Source organism: Antrostomus carolinensis, unplaced genomic scaffold, assembly GCF_000700745.2.
Source record: "Antrostomus carolinensis isolate BGI_N321 unplaced genomic scaffold, ASM70074v2 scaffold16825, whole genome shotgun sequence".
NCBI classification, from domain to species: Eukaryota; Metazoa; Chordata; class Aves; order Caprimulgiformes; family Caprimulgidae; genus Antrostomus; species Antrostomus carolinensis.
Window position 1 is genome coordinate 50,040 of NW_010314432.1, and position 22,969 is coordinate 73,008.

Sequence of the window (22,969 nt, forward strand, 5' to 3'; positions counted from 1 at the left end):
AGTTGATATGGTAGTTCTATTGAAAAATCATTTTTGTGCTGTAAGTTTCCAAAGTGAGAAAGCTAGCAATAGTCTTGATGTAGTTTCTTTTGTAAGGAATTTTAGTGCTGAGACCCCATAAAATTCACATCTAGACCTTGGATGAATTTTAATAATGTTATATTAAAAACTTCCTCTTTCTTCTGCAGTAAAGCATATTTAAAAACCAAGAAGCCAGTTAATTACTTCATTAGAAGGACCTTGTGATTAAAGCAGCCTCATGTGTTTGCCTTGTTCTACCCAAATTAAGGTTACCTATTGGAATCAAATATAAACATGCAATTTGCAGTTTGGTAGTTCGGATTGTGGGAAACATTGTGTATCTCATATTGCATCAGTTTAACAAGTAAAGGAGATAACTAAATGGAGAAAGCAATTCTCCCCGTTTCCTTCTTAAATACAAAAATAAGTCAGTGTGCACATTGTGTCCTCTCTCGCCCCATTATGGTTTAGCTTGTTGTCCTATTCTTTTGCCAAAATGAGCTCATCCTTTCTGAGGAAGTTTCTTTGTAATTTGCCAGTTAGTATCGTAATGCTTTAATTGCTCTTTTAGGAGACATTGCCATAGGCTTGAGGAGTAAATTGAGTGTGCACTTTTTCAATAGCTTATCATACCAAGTTGGATGCAATTAAATAAGCTATTTATTATGTGGTTTGTGCCTTCAAAATCATTATGTGTTGGCAAGTCCAGGCATTCATCAACAGTTCTGCTGCTAATTTGTCCTTCAGTTCCTTCTTGGTGTTTGGTTCTGTAAAAATGATAGGGCCTTTTCTGGGCTCCAGATATGTAAAACTTGTGAGTTTGCAGTGCTTGCTAGAGAGTGGATCTTGGCTAATTCAGGGTCACACTGTTTATCTCAGTCTCCGATAACAACTGTATGCTTGTCCAGAATGTACTCAGTAGATACCTGGTGACAAGAACTAAAAACCAGTGCTCAACATGGCCTCACAGAAGTACCAGTGCCTCGTGTTCACTGTAGGTTATGCTGCAGAGAGCTGGCGGTGTTATCGATCAGACACTTTCATCAGGCAGTTTATACCTACAACTGCAGTAGTCACTGGCTAGCACTAGGTTGGTGAAAGTGGACATTGTTCATTGAGCACATTATGGTCCGCTTAACTGTGATAAATAAGCTTCAAGGAAAGCCTCTGGGTAGACTGGAAACTTTAGTCCTTTTCTGCCTTGAAATCACTACCCAGTGCAGAAATCAAGAGGCAGACTTCACCATCCAGAGAAACCAAGTCTTGGGACTTTCAGAGACAAGACTTAAAGGAAAGAAATTGCAGCTATCCCAATGAGTTCTTTTTAATCTGGAGGGCCTTACTTGTCATAGGTTTACCCAAGAAATTTCTGTATTTATTTAAAGCTACAGAAAGCTTTCAGCCAATACATTTTACTTTTAAAATAGTCTAAAAGTGCCTGCAGGTGGCTAAAGCATCTTGGGTAACAAACAGTAATTGGTTACAGTTTAATATGTCTAGTGCCCAGGCAGTACATCACTCTGGATATTCTTGCTTTACACACTATATTTTGACTTGTCTCAGGATGAACATTGTAAGGTCATGAGGCAAACTAATCTCCCAACAATTCTTCTGACCTCAGTAGCAATTCAGCAATAAGGATTGCTAGACATACCTTCTGAGAAAAAATGGTGTGAAATTCTAATCTTCTGTTGCTTGGACAACTCCTCCTGTAGAAAGGCTGACATCTGTCCAAGAAATTTAAATCTAATTTAGGTAAGGGAGATATTTTAATGGAATTATTTTTCTTCACAGGAGTCTGTAACAGACTACACTACACCTTCTTCTCATCCTAACACAGTGGCCACTAGCAGTACAAAAATGGAGGAGACTTTGGTGACGAACGTAAGTCTATTGCAGTGATCGTCTTGACTTTGAAGACAAGAAAATATTTTCATACTTCTTTAAAGCACAAAATAGTGCCTTCAGTAAATAAGTCTCTAGGATTTCTTTCAAGTTAACTAGCTGTGCCTTTTCTTAGTCTGAAGGACAGTTGGTTTGATTAGTTCTGGAATTCTTCAAGTATTTTCTTGTCGTTTTAACAACCACAGTGAGCTAAAGAGCACAGAAGTGGAGATGATGTGTCTAGGGACAATTCTAAAAAAGCAAAGTTAGGCATAATGAGGGAGTGTGCTCTCAGCAGCAGTTGGGGCTTGAACCTGGTACCAGTAGCAAAGCTCCGTAGGTCAGTTTGAAGAAAGGCTTTTACAAACAAAGTCATTTTGTAGCCTGAAATCACAGCAACTGCATGTAAAGGGAGCAGCTTAATGATTTCTGAAAGCAGACAGCAGGCTTTCAGTTCAGTTGCTACAGAGGTGAGGTGTTCGCAGTCCACATAAAGCCAGTGATCCTGAGTGTGTGAGTGTGCTGTAGCAATTGAGGGGACCAGCTGGGTTGTGACTTACAGCGAAATCATGTTTGTCTTAAGTGTGCTGGGATGTCAGGTTGGGAACTTGGATCTTGTGGTTTTTGTTGCTTGAGTAGTAGAAATAAAATTAGCTCAGAGTTGAGACACTTGTTGGTTGGGAGAAGAAAGAATCATACAGTAGGATCTCAGGTTTTTATGAAGATGTCTTGTGAATTCCATCTTAAGAAATGCTCCTCAGCTTACTGCAGCATCCTTCAATGCAGTTTTGAAGCAATACTAGTTGAACTTACTCTTCTGCTGGATTTTCTGGTGGTGGTGTGGTTTGTGCTTTTGGAGGTTAGTGTGGAAGACTGAATTCTTCTGTGTTAATTACATTAGCCTATGCTCCCCTGTGGTGTGTTGGAGTTGGATTTGCAACAGAGGAAATGGGTATTCCTGGCCACAAAGGGTCTGTGCTGTCACCTGCTTCAAAGCTTCAATATCTCTGTCTTTGGATTACCCTTACCTCATCCATTAGCATTGCTCTGAATGGAGAAAGAAATGGTCAGAAGTAATAGACTGGCCACTGCAGCAGTATTGATACATTTCGTTTAAAACTTCTAGGAAATCCATCAGTGTTTTCTTAGGCAAAGATAGCAATAGCTGTATGTCAAGTTTATTTCCTTAAGTTTCGTATCTTTCATCTTTTGAAAGAGAAGATAACTGAATTCAGTTATTGGATGGCAAATCTGTTTTGGTTTGTTTCATGGTCCTATGACTTTGGAGATTTATAGCTCCTCTTTTTCAGAAAATGCATCTCAGAACTCAGGGTCATGAAGCCCCATGTACTGTATTGGCACAAAAGGGGCCAGACTTGGCTTGGGAAGAATTTTTAAGTATCAATAAACTGAAATGTTACTTTAAAGTAAATCCCAAAGCAGAAAATTGATATTTGTTTATGCAGAAGACATAAACACTTTAGAACCTTAGTCTTCAGCCTCTTAAAGAGAGATGAGAAGCATCTCGGCACCTTCTGAATGACCTTTCCCCACCTACCAAATTTTCACCTTAGTTTATCAAAATCTCCCTGCCAAATGCTCAAGCCTTGAAGAAATGGTAGCTCACTCTAATAAAGCTTGAGCTTTGCTTTTTTGGGGCTTTTGTAGTAGACGTAGTTAGAATGTGATGTGTGTTGCCTGCCTTTCAGGTGCCCCTGCCCCACACCCTTCCCCTCCCTAGGAGGGAGACTCTACAACAGAGCTCCAGCCTAACTCCAGTTTCTCCCGCTACCGTCGACCTCACCCTCAAGGTATGTACCACATCCCTCTAAGGGTCGTTTTCTTGCATGCAGGGGAAAAAGTTAATGGAGAACTTGCTGGTGAACCTTTTTTTTAGAGCCTTCCTTTGTTTCCTCTGCTGAACTGCTTTTGCATATAAACGGATGGCTGAAACACAAGACTCTATCAAAGGATGCATTTAAATTATAAATTTCTAACCCTGTTTTGCATTAACACTTGGCATCTCAACCAATCTTGGCTCCCACTGCCCTGAAAAAAACAGATCCTAGCATTTTAGCATTGTACCATAGCATTCATGATAAACCATCAGAATCTGACTGAGGTTTTTTGAGAGCTTGAAGTAAGTTGCCTGGTTTGGTATTAAAGGCTGTAAGGAGTTGCTTGGTAAGCCGAGCTTGATTTCTTCTCAGCTGTAAGATTTTGGTGCTGTGATGATGTGGTTTGGAGTTGGTTGGATAAAGTTCTAAATAATGAAATGTAGGTGGTGTGTTGGTGTCTCTGAAGGGCAGTTTGATCAGCTAGTCAGAACATGTTGTGTTATAAATGTTCTGTTATTTCCTGCACTCCAGTGTAGAGCAAGTGTGTAGAATATTTTGAGTGGTGTTTTCCCATTTTGTTGGGTTTTGGACTGTGTGCATTGTATAACTCACTAACATAGAGTTGGGCTCAAGCTTTGCTGCTGTATCTTTAGAAGTTTTTTGGTCTTTTTTTTTGTGTGTGTGTCCTAGATCGGCTTTGTGAGTGTGACTGCAGGTGACTGAAGGAGTAGAAAACCGAGTTGTTGCTTCTAGCATTAAGGAAGAGTGATGTTTGATCTCAGTTTCTCTAAATTTTAAAAGAAGAAATGAAACTAGGGATTGGATGCAGAACTAACACTTTGGAGAAACTTGCTTGTCAATCCCAGTGAGACCTGCATCTCGCTGGCATGGTTTGACAGCTGCTTGCTCGTATTCTCTGGAGATGATAGTTATTAATGATCTCTTGTTGAATCTTTGCTTTTCTTTTGTTAACACTTTATTTTCTGACAAAAACATAACATCACTTTAAAATAGACCAGCAAAAATGGGGAGAGGGTTGGAGAGGGACAAGTAATTCAACAAAAATCTTTATTTCTGTTGCATTCCTGTGTAATAAGTTACCATAATCTGACTTTCTGGCGTCTGAAAACATTTTCTAAAATAGCAGTTTCTAACTGTTTAGCAGCTGGATATCTGATTCACATGTCATACAGGTAGGAATGTTACTATAGCATGATGCTGCAAAGAATGTGACACTGCTCAGTTAGAGAGCAAACTGTGGTCTTTGTGTCATTCATCCATCCTGCAGTTTGTTTTTCTGCTGTTCTGGTGTCGGTGATTTGATTGCTTTCTTAGTGGATGTGTGCTAACAAAATATGTTGGAGACCCATGTTTTGATGCTACCTTGAAGAACACTGACCAAAATCTGAATGGAAAGGCATTTGGAAGCAGCTGTGTCTCCAGTTTCTCTATTCCAGGCACCAGAACTCTACCTCCTTTTTGCAAATGCTGTAGGCAGCAAACTTGTTTTGAAGCATGCACTGAGATTATCACTTTCACAACAGGCCTTCTGGTCCAGAGAGCAGAGCTGCTCCTTATGTCATCTTCTTCAGTATAACCCTTGCTTCTTTCTGGAGCAGCAGAGAGGAAAGCATTTCCTTCCTTCCTTTAAAAGAACAAAATCTCCAGGCTCTGCCTGCATAAAGGAATAACCCTTCCATCTCCTCTTTCATCTGTCCCCTATCACAGAACACTGTCTGTGAGGAGACTCAGCAGAGGAGCTCAGCCACAAATGCTCCCACTACTTGGTGTCATTCTGACAGGGTGTAGGTATAAGGTGCTCATATGGGAAGGCTTGTTGAGATCTCATTTCTTTGCAGTAACTTTGCCAAAGACACCCTTACTAAGGCAAGTATCCTCTTAAGGACTCAGCTGACAGGGCTATTGGTAGGTAAGGAGCTGAGCAAAAGAAAGTCAAAGCAGTCTTAAACAGAACTGCCTGGCCCTCTTCCATGTTCTGACATTCCATCTAAAATTCCTGTGTAGGCATCTGGTCCAGAGTGTGACATCTTTTGACTTTCTTTTTCTGATCGCTTCAACTTTGACATACTTACATGCACTTTGGTATTTGTCTCCAGTTAAGTTTCTGAGTAATATATACTGGACCATTATTGCAGTGTGAAGGCACCAGTGGGTCAGTGGTGAAGAGAAGCCTCAAGCAACCATGATCTCTAACCTGTGCTCTCCTTTTCCCATAACTAGGCAGGTAGTGAAATTACAGCGCTTTCCCCAGCCTCACTTAATTTAGAGCCTCTTTCTCCTTCATATCTGGTCTGTAGATGGTGATGGTAGATGTAGATGGTGCTCCTAGAGTACCAATCTGGTTTGCATCTTTTTTTCTGGCTTAAGCAGTGAGAGGTTGTTAAGAAGCTCCCTAAAAGCAAAGCCATTAGGAAACTCAGGACTCTGTTATATGCCCTTTATTGCAAATTGGCAGGGGTGTGGGATGATCTGGGATCTTGGCAGTGGTTAGGTTTGGAAGACAAGTTGCATTATGTAGACTCTAGCTTTTGCTATCAGTGGTTTCTCCAGGACATTGTGAAACTCACTGAACGAAACCCCTACACCTTCTCTATTCAAACATTCACAGGCAGAAAGTTGTTCGCTTTCTCTTAATGCCAATGCAGTACAAGATCATTACACTGTCTTAGCAGAGCCTGTGGTGTTCAGAAAGGAGCCTGTAGTCTTACCCGTACTCCACCTTAAACAAAATCCTTTCCAGTAGATTAATAATAAATGTTGAAGTTTGCCCTGTCTGCAAGAATCAGAACCAGTTTGCAGGAGAATGTTGTGGAGGGGAAACTGAGAATGATTGCTGGGGAGGATGGTCTCAAAAAGGAAAATAGGTGACACCTCCAAATGATTTAATTTGTGACAAAGTTTCCGTCCTCCCCCTTTGCTCTCTTGAGTACAGAACTCCACTTCCCATGTGTGTGTGTATTTATCACCTTTTTCCCCACTTCTTTGGATATTGCTTTGCTTTTTTATCACTTCTGAAGCATCTAGACAAATAACTTAAGTCATGTTTCGTCTGTCCAGACTATACCTAATTCATGTAAAACAGAGTAGGTTGAAAGTATGACTTTCAGAAACTGCAGGTCCCAGGTAGGGGTGTCTCTTGATCCAGGCAGTGAGGTCAGATTTGTTGGTGAGTATGTCTTAGTCCCTTTACACACACCACGAAAGACAGCGCCTGGCCTTGAGAAGCGCACGGTCTGCCAGATGAGCAATTGCAGCCCATGGCATCCAGCTCTGCTAGCAAAATCTTTGCTTCAAGTGAGGATAGCTGGAGGTTGTAGAGAAGTCCGTGGACTGTGTTTGAGTCTTCAAACTAGTGAGTGTGGTCTGAACATTAATATTTCCTTTCCAGTAGTCCCTCAAAAGTGTCTCAGTTCAGATCTGGCATTGCGTGTCTAATGTAGCAATAATTAGATTGTTATTGACTGCAGTAAAAACAATAGTTCTTTCCACTTTTGGTGGAAGATAATTGTATATAAAGTATTTAAATTGAAGTTTCATCTTCCTTGCTGTGCAAGACTTAAACTCATAATTATTATAGAAATAGAGGAGCATGAAGCATATTTAGCATTAATGTAAAGCAGCGCACACAAGCTGTGTCAGCTTGTGATTGCTTCTTGAACAGCAATTGTTTTGGAAACCTAAACTTGACTGCTGTCATGTTTACTGAAGTGTGCATTAGATATTTCTGGTGGTCAAATGGATGATTTACCAAGAAAGCAAGGGGCTGTTCCATTTAAATGGCCTAAATAACTTGTAAGAAAAGGACTTCGTGGAAATACGTAGAGGGTTTTTTACCTTTCTTTTGCTCCCTGTGTCTTTTGCTCTTCATGTCAAACAAAACCAAGCCAAATTAGTGTGAGTGAATTCTCTTTTGAGCATTGAATGTTGTTAAGATGATGAACTGTGCACGTGTGCAGTTGGAACAGATAAGAAGCTCCAACTTCAGCCTGTATGCTTTTTGCATGAACAGATTTGCACGATTATGGTGACTTTTTAAAAAAAGAGGCTCGCATGAAGCCTGAATTGGCTTTTGAACTAAAAAGAACTGTTAAAACAGGAAGACTTTTGACTAGTTGAAACTTCCTAATAGATGAGGAAATGTGTTTTCTGTTAAATAGATGGAGTCTGCACGCAAAGCTTGGGAGAATTCCCCAAACATGGGGGAGAAGAGTTCGCCGGTGACCTCAGCAGCATCTCCCATCGCCGGTGGCAGCGGCAGTAGCAGCAGCAGCAACAACACTGGGCCGAGCAGTGGTACTTACAGCTCTTTCTCTAGTGCATCAATGCCTCCTATCCCTGTGGCCTCAGTTACTCCAACAACTTCACTAACGGGTATCTTGCTGTCCTGTTGTGTTGTTCCTTAGTTACGTTTTTCAACATTAAATGCAAAGCTAACAGACATTTTATGCTAGTATGAAATGTCAGATCTGAATGGCAGCTTCCCAAATACCTTTTAACTAACATGGAGATACTTCACCCGTTTCACTGAAAATAAGACATCTCTCTGCTACTTATATGGACTGGAAAGAGGAGCTAAATTGTTGGCTGCCTTACTTGTTTCACTTTGTTGAGCTAAACAAAGGGAAACAAGTAGATTTTGGGGCAGATAGTAGTTCTGATATTCAGCTAATTGCAGTCTTACTTTTATTTGTGCTCTTGCTTTTGAAGTCAAAGCTTTGACAGCTCATATCAAAACTTGTTTACACTAGGCAGAGCAAATGCCCAGCCGCTCTTCAGTGCTGGTTTCCACGTTGGTTCTTTGCAGTAAAAAAAGGTGCTACATCTGGTTAAATCTTCACACATTGGAATATTAGAATGTATGCCCAAATCTCAGCTGAAGTGCTTGGAAAAGACCTTTCTTTGGAGCCCAGCTGTCAACCATGCTCCTGTACTTGAGAAGGGGGGTGTATTATAGTTGCAGCGCTTCCTATAGTGAATTTAAGAGTTGTCCTACCTGTCCCTCTTATGTTGAAGGAAACAGCTGCATTGGGTTGGTGTTCTTTGCCAGTTGCAGCTGTGCTTGCATAGCTGTTCCAAAACTTTGCTGAAAGGTGAGGCTTTGCAATATCTTTGTCTGTTTTATAATGTATCACTTGCTTCTCTTCTAGGAGCTGGAACATACACAACCTCTTCACTGAGTACAAAGACTGCAAGCACCTCAGACCCTCCTAATATATGTAAAGTGAAACCACAGCAGTTGCAGACAAGCAGCCTAGCTTCTGCCAGTCACTTTTCCCAGCTGAGCTGCATGCCATCCCTCATTGCCCAGCAACAGCAAAGTCCCCAGGTCTATGTGTCTCAGTCTGCAGCAGGTAATAGTGTTTGTGGCTGAGAAGCCATGTGTCTGTTTTTTTGAGTTGTGAAGCTGCAGAGTTGAACTCAATTCTGGTTTTATCTGCTGTAAACACAGAATGATGGAGAGCTTTCTGTCAAGCAAATATTCACCAATGGTGTCTTACTCTAAATGTGCAGGTTTCTGTCAGTAAGTATAAAGACAATGCTGTGTTGTCAGTTTGTTGAGGAAAGTAAGTTTGAATCTCTTGATGTACCATTTTTCTGGTGCAGAATTGTAAATCGCTATTTAAGACCAAGAATGGCTTAGTCTTGACTTCTTAAAAGTGCTACAGTAGTTTAGAATCATGGAATTTTTATTTTAAGAAAACCCTACACATAGTTAACCTAAATTAGATGACAGTATAGCATGTTCTTCCCCTTCCTTCACACAAATGCCTGTTTTGGTCATAATCTATTGCTCGTCCCCCAAGAATTGCATGGGGCTGAGGATGTGTATACAAGACTGATAGATTCTGGGGATGGATTGGAGAGATACCAAAGCTGGTTAGGCACCCAGCTCTTCAGTTTTGTTTCTTCTCCCAGCCTCTCTGGTAGCTGTCACACTGAGACATACTGACAGTGGCTGCATCTCTAACTCCTGAAAACCTTTCTAGCAGGGAGGTGGTTGGAATTGGGTACTAATTGTATTGCTCTTCCTGAGGTACTGCAGCTCAAATCCCGGCATTTTACATGGATACAAGTCATCTATTCAATACCCAACATGCACGTTTGGCACCACCTTCTCTGGCCCAACAGCAAGGCTTTCAACCGGGGCTTTCTCAGGTATTTGTGGATTTCTTTTTTTATTTCCCTTCCCTGTCCATGTTGCCTGTAAAGTTCTACTGATGAGCTAATGGAGGCAGAGGAGAGTAGGACTAAGGACTCTGCAAAAGTGATGTCTTGCCTGCCCTTGCCATTTAATTCTGGTGCATGCAGGTGGTGTTTGATTTCCTCTGCTCCTGAGAATGAAAGCATTTGTCATGAAAGTTGAGAGAATAAGCTTTCATTGACAAATATACTTCATGTCGTAGTACGTATTCACAGGAGGTGTTTATGTGGCCGTGTTAGTGCAGGCTTATTCAGCTTTTGGAGTACAAAATTGTGCGCAATCTTGTGCAGTTTTTTATGCAAATCTAAATGATTCATTCAGTTTCTGCTGGTTATTTGCAAGGAAGAGTGTAAAATTCAACTAGAAAGTAATTTTCTGAATGGGAGCAGTACCAGCTCTGCAAAGCCTTGGGATTTGACATTCATTGTTTGCTTTTGTAATGTTACACAAATCCTGGCACACACTTTTAACTGTAGTTTTTCTACGTGACTTTTGTCCTTGGATATTTAATAGTTTCTTTCTTATGCAGCCTGCTTCAGTTCAGCAGATCCCCATCCCCATCTATGCACCTCTGCAAGGACAGCATCAAGCTCAGCTGAGTTTAGGAGCAGCACCAGCTGTTTCACAAGCCCAAGAGTTGTTCAACTCCTCCTTACAACCTTATAGGTAGGTAACATATGCAAATTTATTTTGATTTTGAGTGGCAGAATTTATAGAACTTGCTTTCTTACCAACTTGTGTTCTGTGCTCAAGGGCTACCTTATCTAATCCTGTCTTTCACAAAAATATCTTTTCATCTCTTTGGCTGAGAATTCTGTATCCAGATTGTCTGGCTAGTCTGCATGTGCAGATGTAGTTGTGAAATCATGGGTTCAAAAATTATGCATGATACTGGTATCTTCAGGAAACCAGGCTAAAAAGCTGAAAACATCAGTCTTTCATACTAACAGAACAGAAGGAGGAGTCTGTCCCTTTAACTGAGTAATTTGTGTTTGTTATTTTCTAATCAAACTAACATTGGAGTCTTGAAATGCTTTGAAATCCTAGTTTGAACCCCATAGGTGGTAGAAACTCTAATTTCAGGTGTGTAGAGGATAGCAGGACGTGCTTTAGAATAAATGTTTTCTGCTTGCTACAAAAGATAATAGGAAGACCTGTATCTCTCAAATGGCATTGATACCCAGACAAATTTCCATTGAAGCCTTTCCAAAGCTTCTGTGCATTTCCTATCAAAACTGGTTCACAGTGGTATACTTGTGACAGATTTTGTTTCATGTTGAGAAGGTTTATTTGGAAATTTAATTACAGGCTTTTGCATGTACTGTAGAAAAACCTGCTTGTTGCAATGTAGGAGGCTGAAGCCACAGGCTTAATTGATTGCCTGTGTATCCTGACTTTGTGCTTGGCTGATTTTGTTGGACCAAATATTGCTTGTCCTGCCACAGCTGACAAAAGTTGTTGCAAACAGTTGGCTAGTTGCAGAAACACAATCAGGCTGGCATGCCGTCCAGATTAAACAAATGCTTCTGGCTGATTTGATCATGCATAAACCCACTATTAGCAGAGTTTTGGGTTGTGCTTTTTCTAGGAGTATGACTGCTTTTCCCACACCTTTAAAGGTGCAGGGGGGGATAAGCTTTGAGGTGTACAGGTTACTGGCTTAAAGCAAACCCAAAAAAAACAAACAAACAAAAAAACCCACTAAAAAAAAACTTGTGAAAAAGTTTTTGGCTACATTGAAGACAGTCCTCTGCATACATTCTGGAAAAGTTTCTCCAGTGCTCACTCTGAGTGCAGCTGTATGAATGTTTTGCAATTAAGGAAAAGTACAGAACAAAGTTAACCCAAGGTGTTCTGTTCTGTCAGGCAAGCACATGGCCACTGTGCTAACACATTAACAGGGACAGTGCTATGCTGGTACTTATCAACTAAGTGATAAAGTGAAAAGTGTTTTTACATCAAAACCACTCTCCTCTGAGCTGAAGAGCTTTGAGAGGGGCATTTATTTAAAATCTCAGAGTCTCTAGTCTGAAGGTGGCTATTCAGCAGGCTCTCAGTGGAAATGTTTGGATAAATACTTCCAATGGACTAAACCAACCTATCTGTTGTGATGCTTTGCTCTACTGGTTTTGGTCTTTGTTTTTTAAACAAACTGCAACTTCCCCATGCTGGTAACAAGGGAATTGAGTATCTAGTGAAAATTAAAGGCTGTAGTGTCTGACTGTGTTACTGTTTTGAAGCCAAAACATCCATTTGGAAGTTACAGTTGTCAGCATCCAGTGATTTAACCTGTGAGTATTAAAAGTTGGACTATGGAGATCTGTGAAGTCAAGAGAACAAAGAAGTTTACTTTATGACTAAGTGGAACTTGTGGTGCTTCCCCACTGTCCTGCCTTATAGCACAGGAGCTAAGAACTGCTGGCTTCTGTATGTTACAGTTAAGTTATGCAGAAACTATTTTAGCATGCACATCTAAATTGCTTACTGTACATTTAAGATTTAAATAAAACGCCTAGTCACTTTTTCCTGTGGCCTTTACTGGCATCTGTTATTTTGTTGTATGCAGAGTAAATAGAAAAATGTACCTTTCTCAGGTGAAAATCTGCTCAATAGAGCTAAGTGCTCTGATTTCATTTAAATAATGTTGCCTGTGTTCTTGAATTTTTGGTGGCTCATTGTTGAGCTCTGTCTGCATTTTTATATGTAATGCTTCAATCTCTTGCAGATCCCAGCAAGCTTTTATGCAGAGTGGTTTGTCTCAGCCCTCACCAGTGGTTCTGTCTGGTACAGCCTTACACAACTTCCCAGCAGTGCAACACCAGGAGCTCGCTAAGGCACAGTCAAGCCTGGCATTTCAACAGACTTCTAATACACAACCTATTCCTATCTTATATGAACATCAACTTAGCCAAGCTTCGGGACTGGGAGGCTCTCAGCTTATTGATACACACATCCTCCAGGTAGGAAATGTTCCAAGATGCAGAACCTCTGCAATGATTTGATACAGATAATGCAATGTTAAATCAAGTATCGCTGAGTAGCTTGGGACAAGCCTACCTCTGTGATAATCGCATGATAGTCAGGGTGACAGGAAACTGAGACTCTTGGAAGAGAATGTTCTTGTAATTTCATAAAGGTACGTTAGCATCATCTCTGAGTTGAGGATTATTCCCCAAACTACAGGGTTCCTTGCACTTCTGTCACTCATTGGAGCTTCAGGTTTAATTTCTGTTATGGTAGATGGTAAAGGACTATTCTACCACTTGCAAGTGAGAGCTTTATCACAAGCTGAAACCTTCAGGTAGTCAGCTTCCCGTGCTGTGGTTTCTACTGTACTGGTTGAAATACAGAATCATGGGCCATACTGTCTCTTGGAACTGCTCTCCTGAGCATTCTTAATGCAATGGTGTCTTTCACTCTTCCTAGGCCAGAGCTACGCTCACCCAGGCTTCAAATCTGTACTCTGGGCAAGTTCAACAGCCTGGCCAGAGCAACTTCTACAACACTGCACAGTCTCCCAGTGCTCTCCAGCAGGTAAACTATGGCATGGTAAATTTCCTAAATTGTATTCTTTTTAAAAGCATGTTGTTGATGATGGTTTTTGTGGGATGAGGATAGAGGTAGGGGCTGAAACAATCTTAATTCTTCCAAAATGCAGGAATTGAAAATTGATAGCAAAGGAGAGCTGCTGCAGTGGCACTGAAAAATTGAATTGCTGAGAAGTTGGATGGCCTACAAGTTCATATTGATCATTTATTGCTGGCATCCTTCTCTTAAATAATGACTTAAATAGTTAATTTTCCAGTAACAGGCAAAGATTTAGTTGGCACAGTGATGTTGCTAATTGACTGAGGCATATGCTGCCTTTATGGGGGCAGGTATCAGTTAGTGATGGTGGAGAGAGACAGACTCCATGTAGCCTAATTGTCAACATCAGATCTCATTGAGATGAAACTTCAGAGCTGCTACATATGTCAGTGATACCAAATATGTAGAAAATTAATCAGAAATTAGCTTGGACTGCTGACTTTAGGGACTTCTGGAAAGTAAAATATTTTTCATCCCAAATAGTGCCCTTATGATGACTAAAATTATTTGAAGGAAATAAATAACCCCATCCACCTCCCCAGCTGGCTATTTCATTCTTCTTTTATTTTCTGAGTTGAATTAAATTTACTTTTTCATACAATTAAATGATGTTGGAGTTAGGACCTAGCATGCAACTTTTTTTCTGTAAAACAAAGACCCAAACACTATTAGAACTGATTATAAAGACAGGTGAAACAATAAAATTTGCTTATTTGCTTGCAGCTCTCTGGGTAAATGTATGAATTCCTTAAGCCATTTACATTGAATATAGCTGAAATCATAAGAGCTAGTAAAGGAAGTTAAATAATGGCCCTTTGTATATGTTACTGGTGATTTTGTACTTTTTTTTTTCCAGGTGACAGTACCTTTGCCAGGATCACAGATTTCTTTGCCCAACTTTGGATCCACAGCACAGCCACTTATTGCCCTACCCCAATCTTTACAGCCACCACTACAGCACACGCCCCCACAAGCGCAGGCTCAGAATCTGAGTAGACCCGCACAAGTAACCCAGCCTTTCAGAGGATTAATCCCAGCAGGAACTCAACACAGCATGATTACTGCAACTGGAAAGGTAACAATGTTGGTAGATCTAAAGATTAATACAAAGCATGGTTGTATGCTCTTTTATAGCAGCACGGCAGCCCACGTTGACTCTTGCATCTGCTTTGGTTTTAAAAGGTAGGAGAGGAAGACAGAGAAACCTGTCAAGGTTAGTTCCTTAGTGACTGAGTCTGTGCATTTTGTAAAGGTTTAGCTGACCTTTTGTAGCTAACTTGATAGTAGTCTATTTGCACTCTAGCAATACCTAGGTTGATATGGACTAGTAGGATATTTCATGCAGAAGCCGTGTAGAAATAGTTCAGAGCAGCTGGCAAACAATGTTACACCATAAGGGCCAGTTTCTGATTCTGGTCATGTATGTGTTTGTCACTTTGTTTCTGGTCTCATACCAGAGCAAGTTGTATGAGATCAAGTCTTTCCAGTGCAACAAACTGGAATTTTAGGGGCTTAAACCAGAATTAAATTCTGCTAATGTTGCTGGGGGGTCTGCATTTCTGAATAACACAGCAAGGTGCATATTGAGAAGGTAGCGTTGTATGCAAGGCAGAATCTTTCATGAAGGGAAAAAAAAAAGGCTGGTCTTGCAGCTGAAGAAAGCTCTTCTTGAGTTAACGGCTCCAATAAGGAGATAACACTGAAACAGTGTAAAAAAAAAAAACAGGAGGGAATTCTCTCCTTGCTCTGGAGCTGCTGTGGTAACTGCTAATGAGGGGATGTGTGGAGCTGGCTTCCAATCACAAGGTCTCTTGTCTTAGATGGAATCACAGATTTACAGGCACCTGGGATTTTCGGATAGTGTGCAGCACAACGCAGTTGCAGCATACTTTCAGGTGAGCAGTGGGTGATACACTAGATGAACACAGCTAAGCTTTCTGTCAGACAGAGCAAGGACTTTCCCCCGTGCAGGGAGTAATCTAACTCTGGAGCTGCACCTGAAATCCTTACAGTTTATGGCCTAGATTTTAAGTGCTTTCCTGCTGTCCCAGTGGTTCACAGCTGTGATAAGAAAAAACTCCCTTGGGCATTAATTCCATGTCTTGGACAGTAATGACAACCAGAATTCAAGATCACCTAGGTGAAGTTTCCATCATGTCACCCACCAGAGTATATGGTGATGTTTGCACCATACAGTTTTCTAGTTTCAGAGGATCTGGCCAAACCTTTTCACCTTTATTATTTTTATGAGCCCATCTTCCAAGCAGCAGTGTGTTTCTTGCTACAGTTGTCATTGGAAATGATCACTCATTTCAATAAGAAATGAGGAAGAACTGCAGTGGGATGGTGGCTTTAGGTGACTTGCCCGCCCTGTGTTGAGGTCTCTTTCCATCATGTTCCTGCTAAAGAAAGTCAACTTAAAACAGCCACTCACTTTTAACTGATTTATTGTTACTGTTGTGCTTCATGGCCGTGTGTGGAAAGATACTGTTCCAGAGACTAATTTATAGTCTGTTGAGTGTATCTGCAAAATAACATGCAAGGTTCATTGCTCCAATTAGAGTCTAGAGATTTTTTACATGAATGACAGCTCTGTTTTTGCTGTGCTTTTGTCATCTTATAGAACTGGATTATTTTATATCATTCTTCACTTCAACATTTTTCAGGATTATATCTAAATATTTTCGTGTGGTACCTGAGATGGGGAAGGAAATTTCAACCCTGAAACATTTTTTTTAGAGCCAGATATGTGAAATAAGACACAAATCCCCTTTCTTTATGCAGGAAGATCAAGTTAGCCCACACCATTGCTGGAAGTGCCAAATAGTGCAGGAAAATTGTACACAGAGGTGCTTATGGTGCTGGGGATGTCCTAATTATAAAAAGCTGGTTTGCAATCTGGTTTTCACCTCCACTTAACTGTTGTATTTTCAGTGAAAAAAATGTGAGGTAAGTTAACAGTTACTTAGTAAATGTAATTTATCTTTGAGTAAGAACTAACATGGCAATTGCTGTGTCTTTCAGATATCAGAAATGGACCTGAAGGCCTTTGGAGGTGGCATTGATGTTAAACCTGGAACACCACCAGTTACTGGTAGAAGTACTACTCCAACCTCCAGTCCCTTCCGGTAAATCTCTCTTAAGCTCAGAATTCCTTGAAATCAGAGCTAGAAAATGTACCTAGTCGTGCATGAGCAGCCAGTTCTGAAAGGTATGAGGTGAGGGGCTATTAATGTAAAATACAGTGCTTAATTTCAGCTTAAAAGCAGCATTCCAGTAGGTCATCAGATCTGCTATACTTGGTTGGAGGTATATAGTATATAAACAATAAAATGTTTAAAATATTTCAATGAAGTGACATACTTGGCTGGAGGTATATAGTTCTGAAATAAAATGTTTAAAATATTTCAATGAAGTGAAAATAAACAAGTCATGTAAAAATGACCTGGAATTGTACCAAGAAAACACAGAAGGCAGTGGACAGGAAGATATGCTTTGAAGTAAAACTCTTAAGACAGTCTCTTAGCTGCAGTGCTCAAAGTACTTGAAAGCTTACACCTCAGTTGTGGCAACAATTCTGGTAGAGAACTAAGAATTGGTGCAAGATCTATAAGATTCTCACAAGATAAATTAGTAAAGTGTTTGCAGGTTTGCTTGGTTAATTGACAGAATTAAGAGTCTTGCTCATATGCAGATGCACTTCGTGGTAAACCTATTGAGCTGCTTGGGGGTGAATATTAGTGGGCTGAAGGAACTTTGCTACAAAATAGTTATGTTCCTGAAAGCTGTGCTCCCATGCATGGTAACTACATTTGGTGGCTTTCACTCTAGCAGACTGACAACGTTCAGGCTTTTCTAATGAAGTAGAAATGAGAGTTTGAACTCGGTGCTGGAGTCATGCCTCCATAACTTCACCTGAGAATAAAAGTGAAGGGATGAGGAAGAAGAAAATGGAATTTACAAGCTAGTCAGTATTTAGGACAATTGAGTCCATGGTAAATATCTTAAAGATTCTACACGAAATGTCTCTTCTCCTAGCAACAAAAGCAGGGCTTACCATAAGCTTTTAGGTGTAGAGGTACTGGGAAGGCTGACAAAAGAGTTCAAAGTGAAGATTAAACAGAGACTTCTTTAAGCTTACAAAATATTGGTGTGTACTGAACTTAACTAGCTTCCTTGTTCATTTTACATTAAGTAAGTGTATCACCCACACACTCTGCAGGGGAATTCTGCAAATCAAGCTCCATTTACTAAAGGTTGTTCACTCTTTTCTCTTTCTCCAAGGGCTGTTTGGTGTCCTTCCCCCAGATAAACTTTCAGGCTTCATTCAATTTGTGGTGATTCAGCAGCTCTTAAAAGTTAATGGAGGGTCATGTTCTTAACCAAATAAAACAGGGGGGGAGCATTTTCTGTGAATTCTTGAAATCTGCTAAGCTGCATTTTTGAAACATTTGACAGCAGGTCAGAGTGGAAGCAGCTGCACATTGCAGCTTCTGTCACACACGCTTAATTGTGACAAGCTCTGCACTTGACACAATAGAGCAAACAGTAGAAGGGAGTAGGACTGAACATAAAGATAGCAGAGATGAGAAGGGGAATACGCTTTTAACATCAGTATTTGTGTTACAGATACTTTTGGGAATGGTCACTTTCATTCAGACTTTACCCTTGAATCTTTCCATAACAGAAATATTTCCTATTATGTTTTTTCTTTGTACTTTTAAGTTCTGAGTTTGTTTGCATTTGAAACAAGCAGTAGATCCAGAAGAATATCTGATACCAGCTTCTCAAAGAGATTTTTTTCCTCCTCCATTGCTGAAGTTCTAGTTGTGTTGTAACTAAAAGCAGCAACATCCTTTGGATGAGAGCAGTGATTCTAACTGATGTTCTTTTCTTTAGGGCCAGTTCTACAAGTCCTAACAATCAGTCCAACAAAATGAACAGCATTGTCTACCAGAAGCAGTTTCAGTCAGCAGCTGCTGCTGTGAGAATGACACAGCCATTTCCTGCACAATTTGCACCACAGGTAGGTGACTGGTGGCTTCTTACTAACAAATCTGTTTCTCTGTGTGACCTGGTCACTTAGTAACTCGACTGTGTTTCCTCAGACTGTGTCATTAGGAGATACAAAATGGAATCCTTAAAAGAAAATGAAATGGTGCGAGAAAACTGATTTCAAGATCAAGGCCCAAAAAAAACCCCATCTGGTCTTGCTAACTAGTAGTGTGGATTTTGTGGTGTGTTTAATTTTTAGAGTGCTGTGCATGCTGAGAGGAATTTAATACAAGTTGTGAATAATGTAGAACAGACAGTTGTTCAGTTCTGCTGGCTTCTCCGTGCAGCTGTAAGGCACCTCATCCTGCAAAAACAGGTCATTTGGTTGGGGAAAGGGAAAAGCTTTGTGTCTTAGAAGAGTCCCCGTGCATATTTCAAACATTTAAAGACAAAGCAGATTGGTAGTTGTTTGTCTGAGATGCAGCTCTGAGGTATTGATGGAGCAGATCAGGTTGGAAAGGATCTCTGGAGGTCATACAGTCCATACAGAGTGGGGCAGATGGCAAAGGGTTTTGGTTTGCTTCTGGCATTCTGGGGAGTCCAGCTTACAAGGGTGGTGTGTCCCTTTTTACAGGTGGCTGATTTTTGGATAGCAAAAGACTAGCAGAGCCTACCTTGCCTTTCAGGGCTGCCTTTTGCTGGTGGCTCTTCCACTGCCTTCCATAGGCCTCCTCCCTTATTACGTGCTGGTTTTAAGTTGTTGGTATTACTTCCAGGCACAGCAGCACTACAGGGCTGGGTTTTTCTGGGGTTCAAGCGTGGTGTCCCTTAACATAAAGCCTATTTTCTTGACATCAGTTTGACAGAAGAGCAGGAAATTTTTCCCCTTTAAGATATTGCCAAGGTGCAATCCAGTTGGCAATTTTCTGATCGTGCAATGTCCTTTTGCTGTTTTTTTCTTCCACTTAGATCCTCTCTCAGCCTAACGTGCTCCCTCCATTGGTAAGAGCCCCATATACTCTCACCTTCCCGGCACCTGTTAAGAGCCTGCCCATAGTGCTGCATAGTCAGATGCCATCTCAGTGACCACGGGCCTTATGAACCACCCTCACTTATTGCATGTGGCCAGAGGTCTCTGTGAATCAGTATCTGGAGCCAGAGGCAATCAGGCCCAGGCTGTGATGAAGGCTGAAGGTTCATATTTGAACAGCAGTGCTATTGACACCAGTTCAGTCTTGACAGCTTGTAGGGCAGGAACGTGTCTGCAAATCATGTCTTGATTAAAATGCCTCTGGACCCAAAGCCAGCAGCTGGGCCTTTAACAGCTGAACCCAGACCTTCTCTAAGCCTGTATTTTTTAATGAGAACTGAAGACTAAAGATTGGTTGGGAGCTTCCTTTCTCAAGTGGTCTTAGGGTCAGCGGTTGTGGAGTTGCCACTGCTGTGGAAGACAATCTGACAACTAGGTTTCAAGGGCCTGGATTTTTTGAGTGAGTGATAAAGTCTGCAAACCTGACTGTTAGCTATCATTTCACATCTGCCTCCCAAGCTCTGAGCCAGCGGTATGACCCCTCATCTTCCAGCCAGCCTCGCTCCTTGGTGACTCTGGATTAATTTCCTTGTGGTTTGAAATGCCTATGATAATTCTCTCTGGTGGAATGCAGTAACGTGGTACACTCCACAGAAGAGGTGGCTGCATTTCAGTAGCAGGTGATGAGAGTCATCTAACTTTAACATTAAAGCATTTGGAACCCTTCAGGTTGAGGCAAGCTCTCTTACCAAGGCAGGGGCTGCAGTACAGGGCGTCTATGTAGGGAGACACTGTTGTACACTTGGCCTGTGTTCTCTAGAATAAGTTGCTTGTATGAATAGATGGTACTGAGCACCTCCTTCACCTGCTGTCACTCGCCATAACCCATGCATTGAGGTGTAAAAGCAAGAGTGTGCTTTTCCTACTGTTGCCTGGTTGTAGGAGAATTGATTGCCCCTTAAATTCTACGTATTTGGTCCATTTAGTTTTCTACCACCAGTTTATGTCAACTGTAGACTTACCAGGTGATGTTTAGTGTGTTGTCTCGAGTCTATATTATGAATTTAATCTAGCCAGTCATAGCAAGTACTAATACCAGTCCTGGTTGTCTGAATCTCCCTGCAAACACTGTGTGAGTTATTCTGTCACACTTGGTTATGTGTGATCAAGTCATCCAGCCTTCTAGCATTAACCTCAGGGGATGGCTGCAATCTGTGCAAAAGATTTCAGGTGTCCATCTGGCTTCAGTGAAATCAGACTCTTGCTGCAGCCCTGCACTCCAGAGTTCAGAGGTTTGTTTTCTCTTCTATTGCTTGTTGAGTTACTTGGAGCAACTACACAGCATCAAAGCCAAGACCTCTTGTTACAGGCTTTTGCTGGTTTGTTTTTTTCCCATATTCTGCAAAAAGCATAAAATACTTGAGAAGTACATGGAGGCTTAGCATCTGTCTTGTGGTTGAGGTTCCTTGTATAAGATAGACCTTTTTAATTTTAAAAAAGGTGTTTGACTGCATTGGGCTTGATCATGCTGCTTCCAGAAGATTCAGCTCTTAATGCAGCTCCTGCTTTGCCTGAGTCTGGGCAGGACAGCCAAGTGCTTGGTCTGAAGCGTCTGGTCTGCACCATCCTTCACTGACAAATGAAAGGACCAGTGTAAAACTGTAGCTGAACCATGGAGTCACAAAGGCTGAGTTCCACTGGTGCAGGTCGAGGTTACTGGTAGGATTCAGAGGAGGGGTTTGAAGGAAGCCAGGCAGGAGTTTGTGGTGCTCTGAGTGGGAAGCAGATAAGGCTTCAGCTTACATACAGTGCAAGCTTGAACCAGGTTCACTGGCACCCCTGTTGCAGACTCTGAAGTCTGTGTCCAGAACAACAGGAGGAAAAAACGTGGGTGCTCAGGCTGGATTCCGCTGTGCTCGAGACGTCCAGACCAGGCGGCAGGAGAAGTGACAGCTGGCACAGCCCTGGGTGCCAGCAGCGCCTGTGTAGCTGGGGTGGTGTCAGGGCAGCGTGCAAACACACGTGCCTTCTGGTCTTGTCTGACTCCCTGAGGAGTGACACTGCAGTTTGACCCCACTGTAGGCAGTGTTTATACTATTTAAGCTCTGTGATAATAGTGGTGTAAAAAAGATGGTAGAAAATGCTTCAAACTGTTGCCCTTGATCCTCTTTTCTGGACTGAGGATTAGGAAGAGCAGGGGAAGCTTAGGCATGATGTAAAAATACTACTGAGGGTCTGTGTGCTCAGATGTGACAGCTGGGAAGCAAGTGGATGGACGCTGTCTTTCTAGGAAAGTCTGTCCACTGCGGTCAGTCCTTCCTCCTTCATTTAGGAAATACTTCTGTGAAGTCACTCTTACCCCAATGCCTTCTCTTCAGTAAACTTATTTTCTCCCTTTCTTAAGGCAAAGCAGAGAGCAGAGGTACTTCAGTCCACCCAGAGATTCTTTTCTGAGCAGCAGCAGCAGCAGCAGCAGAGCAAACCCCTAGGAGGCAAAGCGCAGAAAGTGGAGGAGAACGGGAGCAAACCCGCCGAGGCAATTCCTGACTCTTCAGGAGTCTGCCAGGACAAAACCGAGGAGAAACCTACCCCTGCGCCTGCTGCGGCAACAAAACCTGTTAGAACTGGACCAATCAAACCTCAGGCAATCAAAACTGAAGAAACAAAATCTTAGAGGTCATGTTTCGGTGGGGAGGGGAGGGCGGGTGAGATGACAGCAGCATGAAATTGTAGCCCAAAGGACAAGACAACAGTCTTCTCTCCCTGCGGGGTTCTGAACAGGACATAGAAGCTCTCAGCAGTTACGGATGCAAACTGCTGCGTACCCAAGCTGAGCTTCCAGGCTCTTGGGGCTTGTATCTTCTTTAACAGCATGAAAGGCTGCTTTGTGGTGTGTGCACGTTCTACACGTGTGCGCATGTTTTGGCTTACACACCTGTATGCTTCCTAAGTGAAAAAAAAATATTGAGAAATAGCAACGGCGGGGAAAGAAGGTGGTCAGGGAGGCATGTTCCTAACTGACAAGGTGAATACTCTTTATTTTCTTCTTGCTCTGATCTTCAGCTGCTATTTATCTTTTTATAAATACATGAGTATGAGAACATGCAGATCTGAAGATGGTGCTGGGCCAAGTAATGTGTGGGGTTTTTTTTTCGTGATTTAAGAAGCTTCTATCTTGTAATAAACAGAGGGATTCGCACAGCCGGCAAAATGGCCTTTGCCGTGTGACATCTGCCCGCGTGTAAGACAGAGTAACGCTGATGATGTTGAATTTCCCTCTGAAGGCAGTGCTTTGCTGGCTGCTGCTTCTTGGATGACAATATACTGTATTTAGATCACCGTATGGAAATGCTACTTGGCCACCTGTGTTCTCTACGCCCACTTTCCCCC

General features: G+C 41.6%; 1 protein-coding gene across 1 annotated transcript in view; it reads left to right on the plus strand.

Moving 5' to 3' along the window:
- Positions 1-22,253, plus strand: part of PRRC2C (proline rich coiled-coil 2C) — a 54,749-nt gene extending 32,496 nt beyond the window's left edge. Inside the window, exons 22-33 of the mRNA XM_010167653.1 lie at positions 1,816-1,905; positions 3,615-3,716; positions 7,922-8,135; positions 8,912-9,115; positions 9,808-9,920; positions 10,496-10,632; positions 12,692-12,926; positions 13,393-13,500; positions 14,411-14,629; positions 16,579-16,682; positions 18,454-18,580; positions 21,984-22,253. Of these exons, the coding sequence (XP_010165955.1) occupies positions 1,816-1,905; positions 3,615-3,716; positions 7,922-8,135; positions 8,912-9,115; positions 9,808-9,920; positions 10,496-10,632; positions 12,692-12,926; positions 13,393-13,500; positions 14,411-14,629; positions 16,579-16,682; positions 18,454-18,580; positions 21,984-22,253 (1,923 nt within the window). The remainder of the gene's footprint in view (positions 1-1,815; positions 1,906-3,614; positions 3,717-7,921; positions 8,136-8,911; positions 9,116-9,807; positions 9,921-10,495; positions 10,633-12,691; positions 12,927-13,392; positions 13,501-14,410; positions 14,630-16,578; positions 16,683-18,453; positions 18,581-21,983) is intronic.
- Positions 22,254-22,969: the final 716 nt, after the last annotated feature.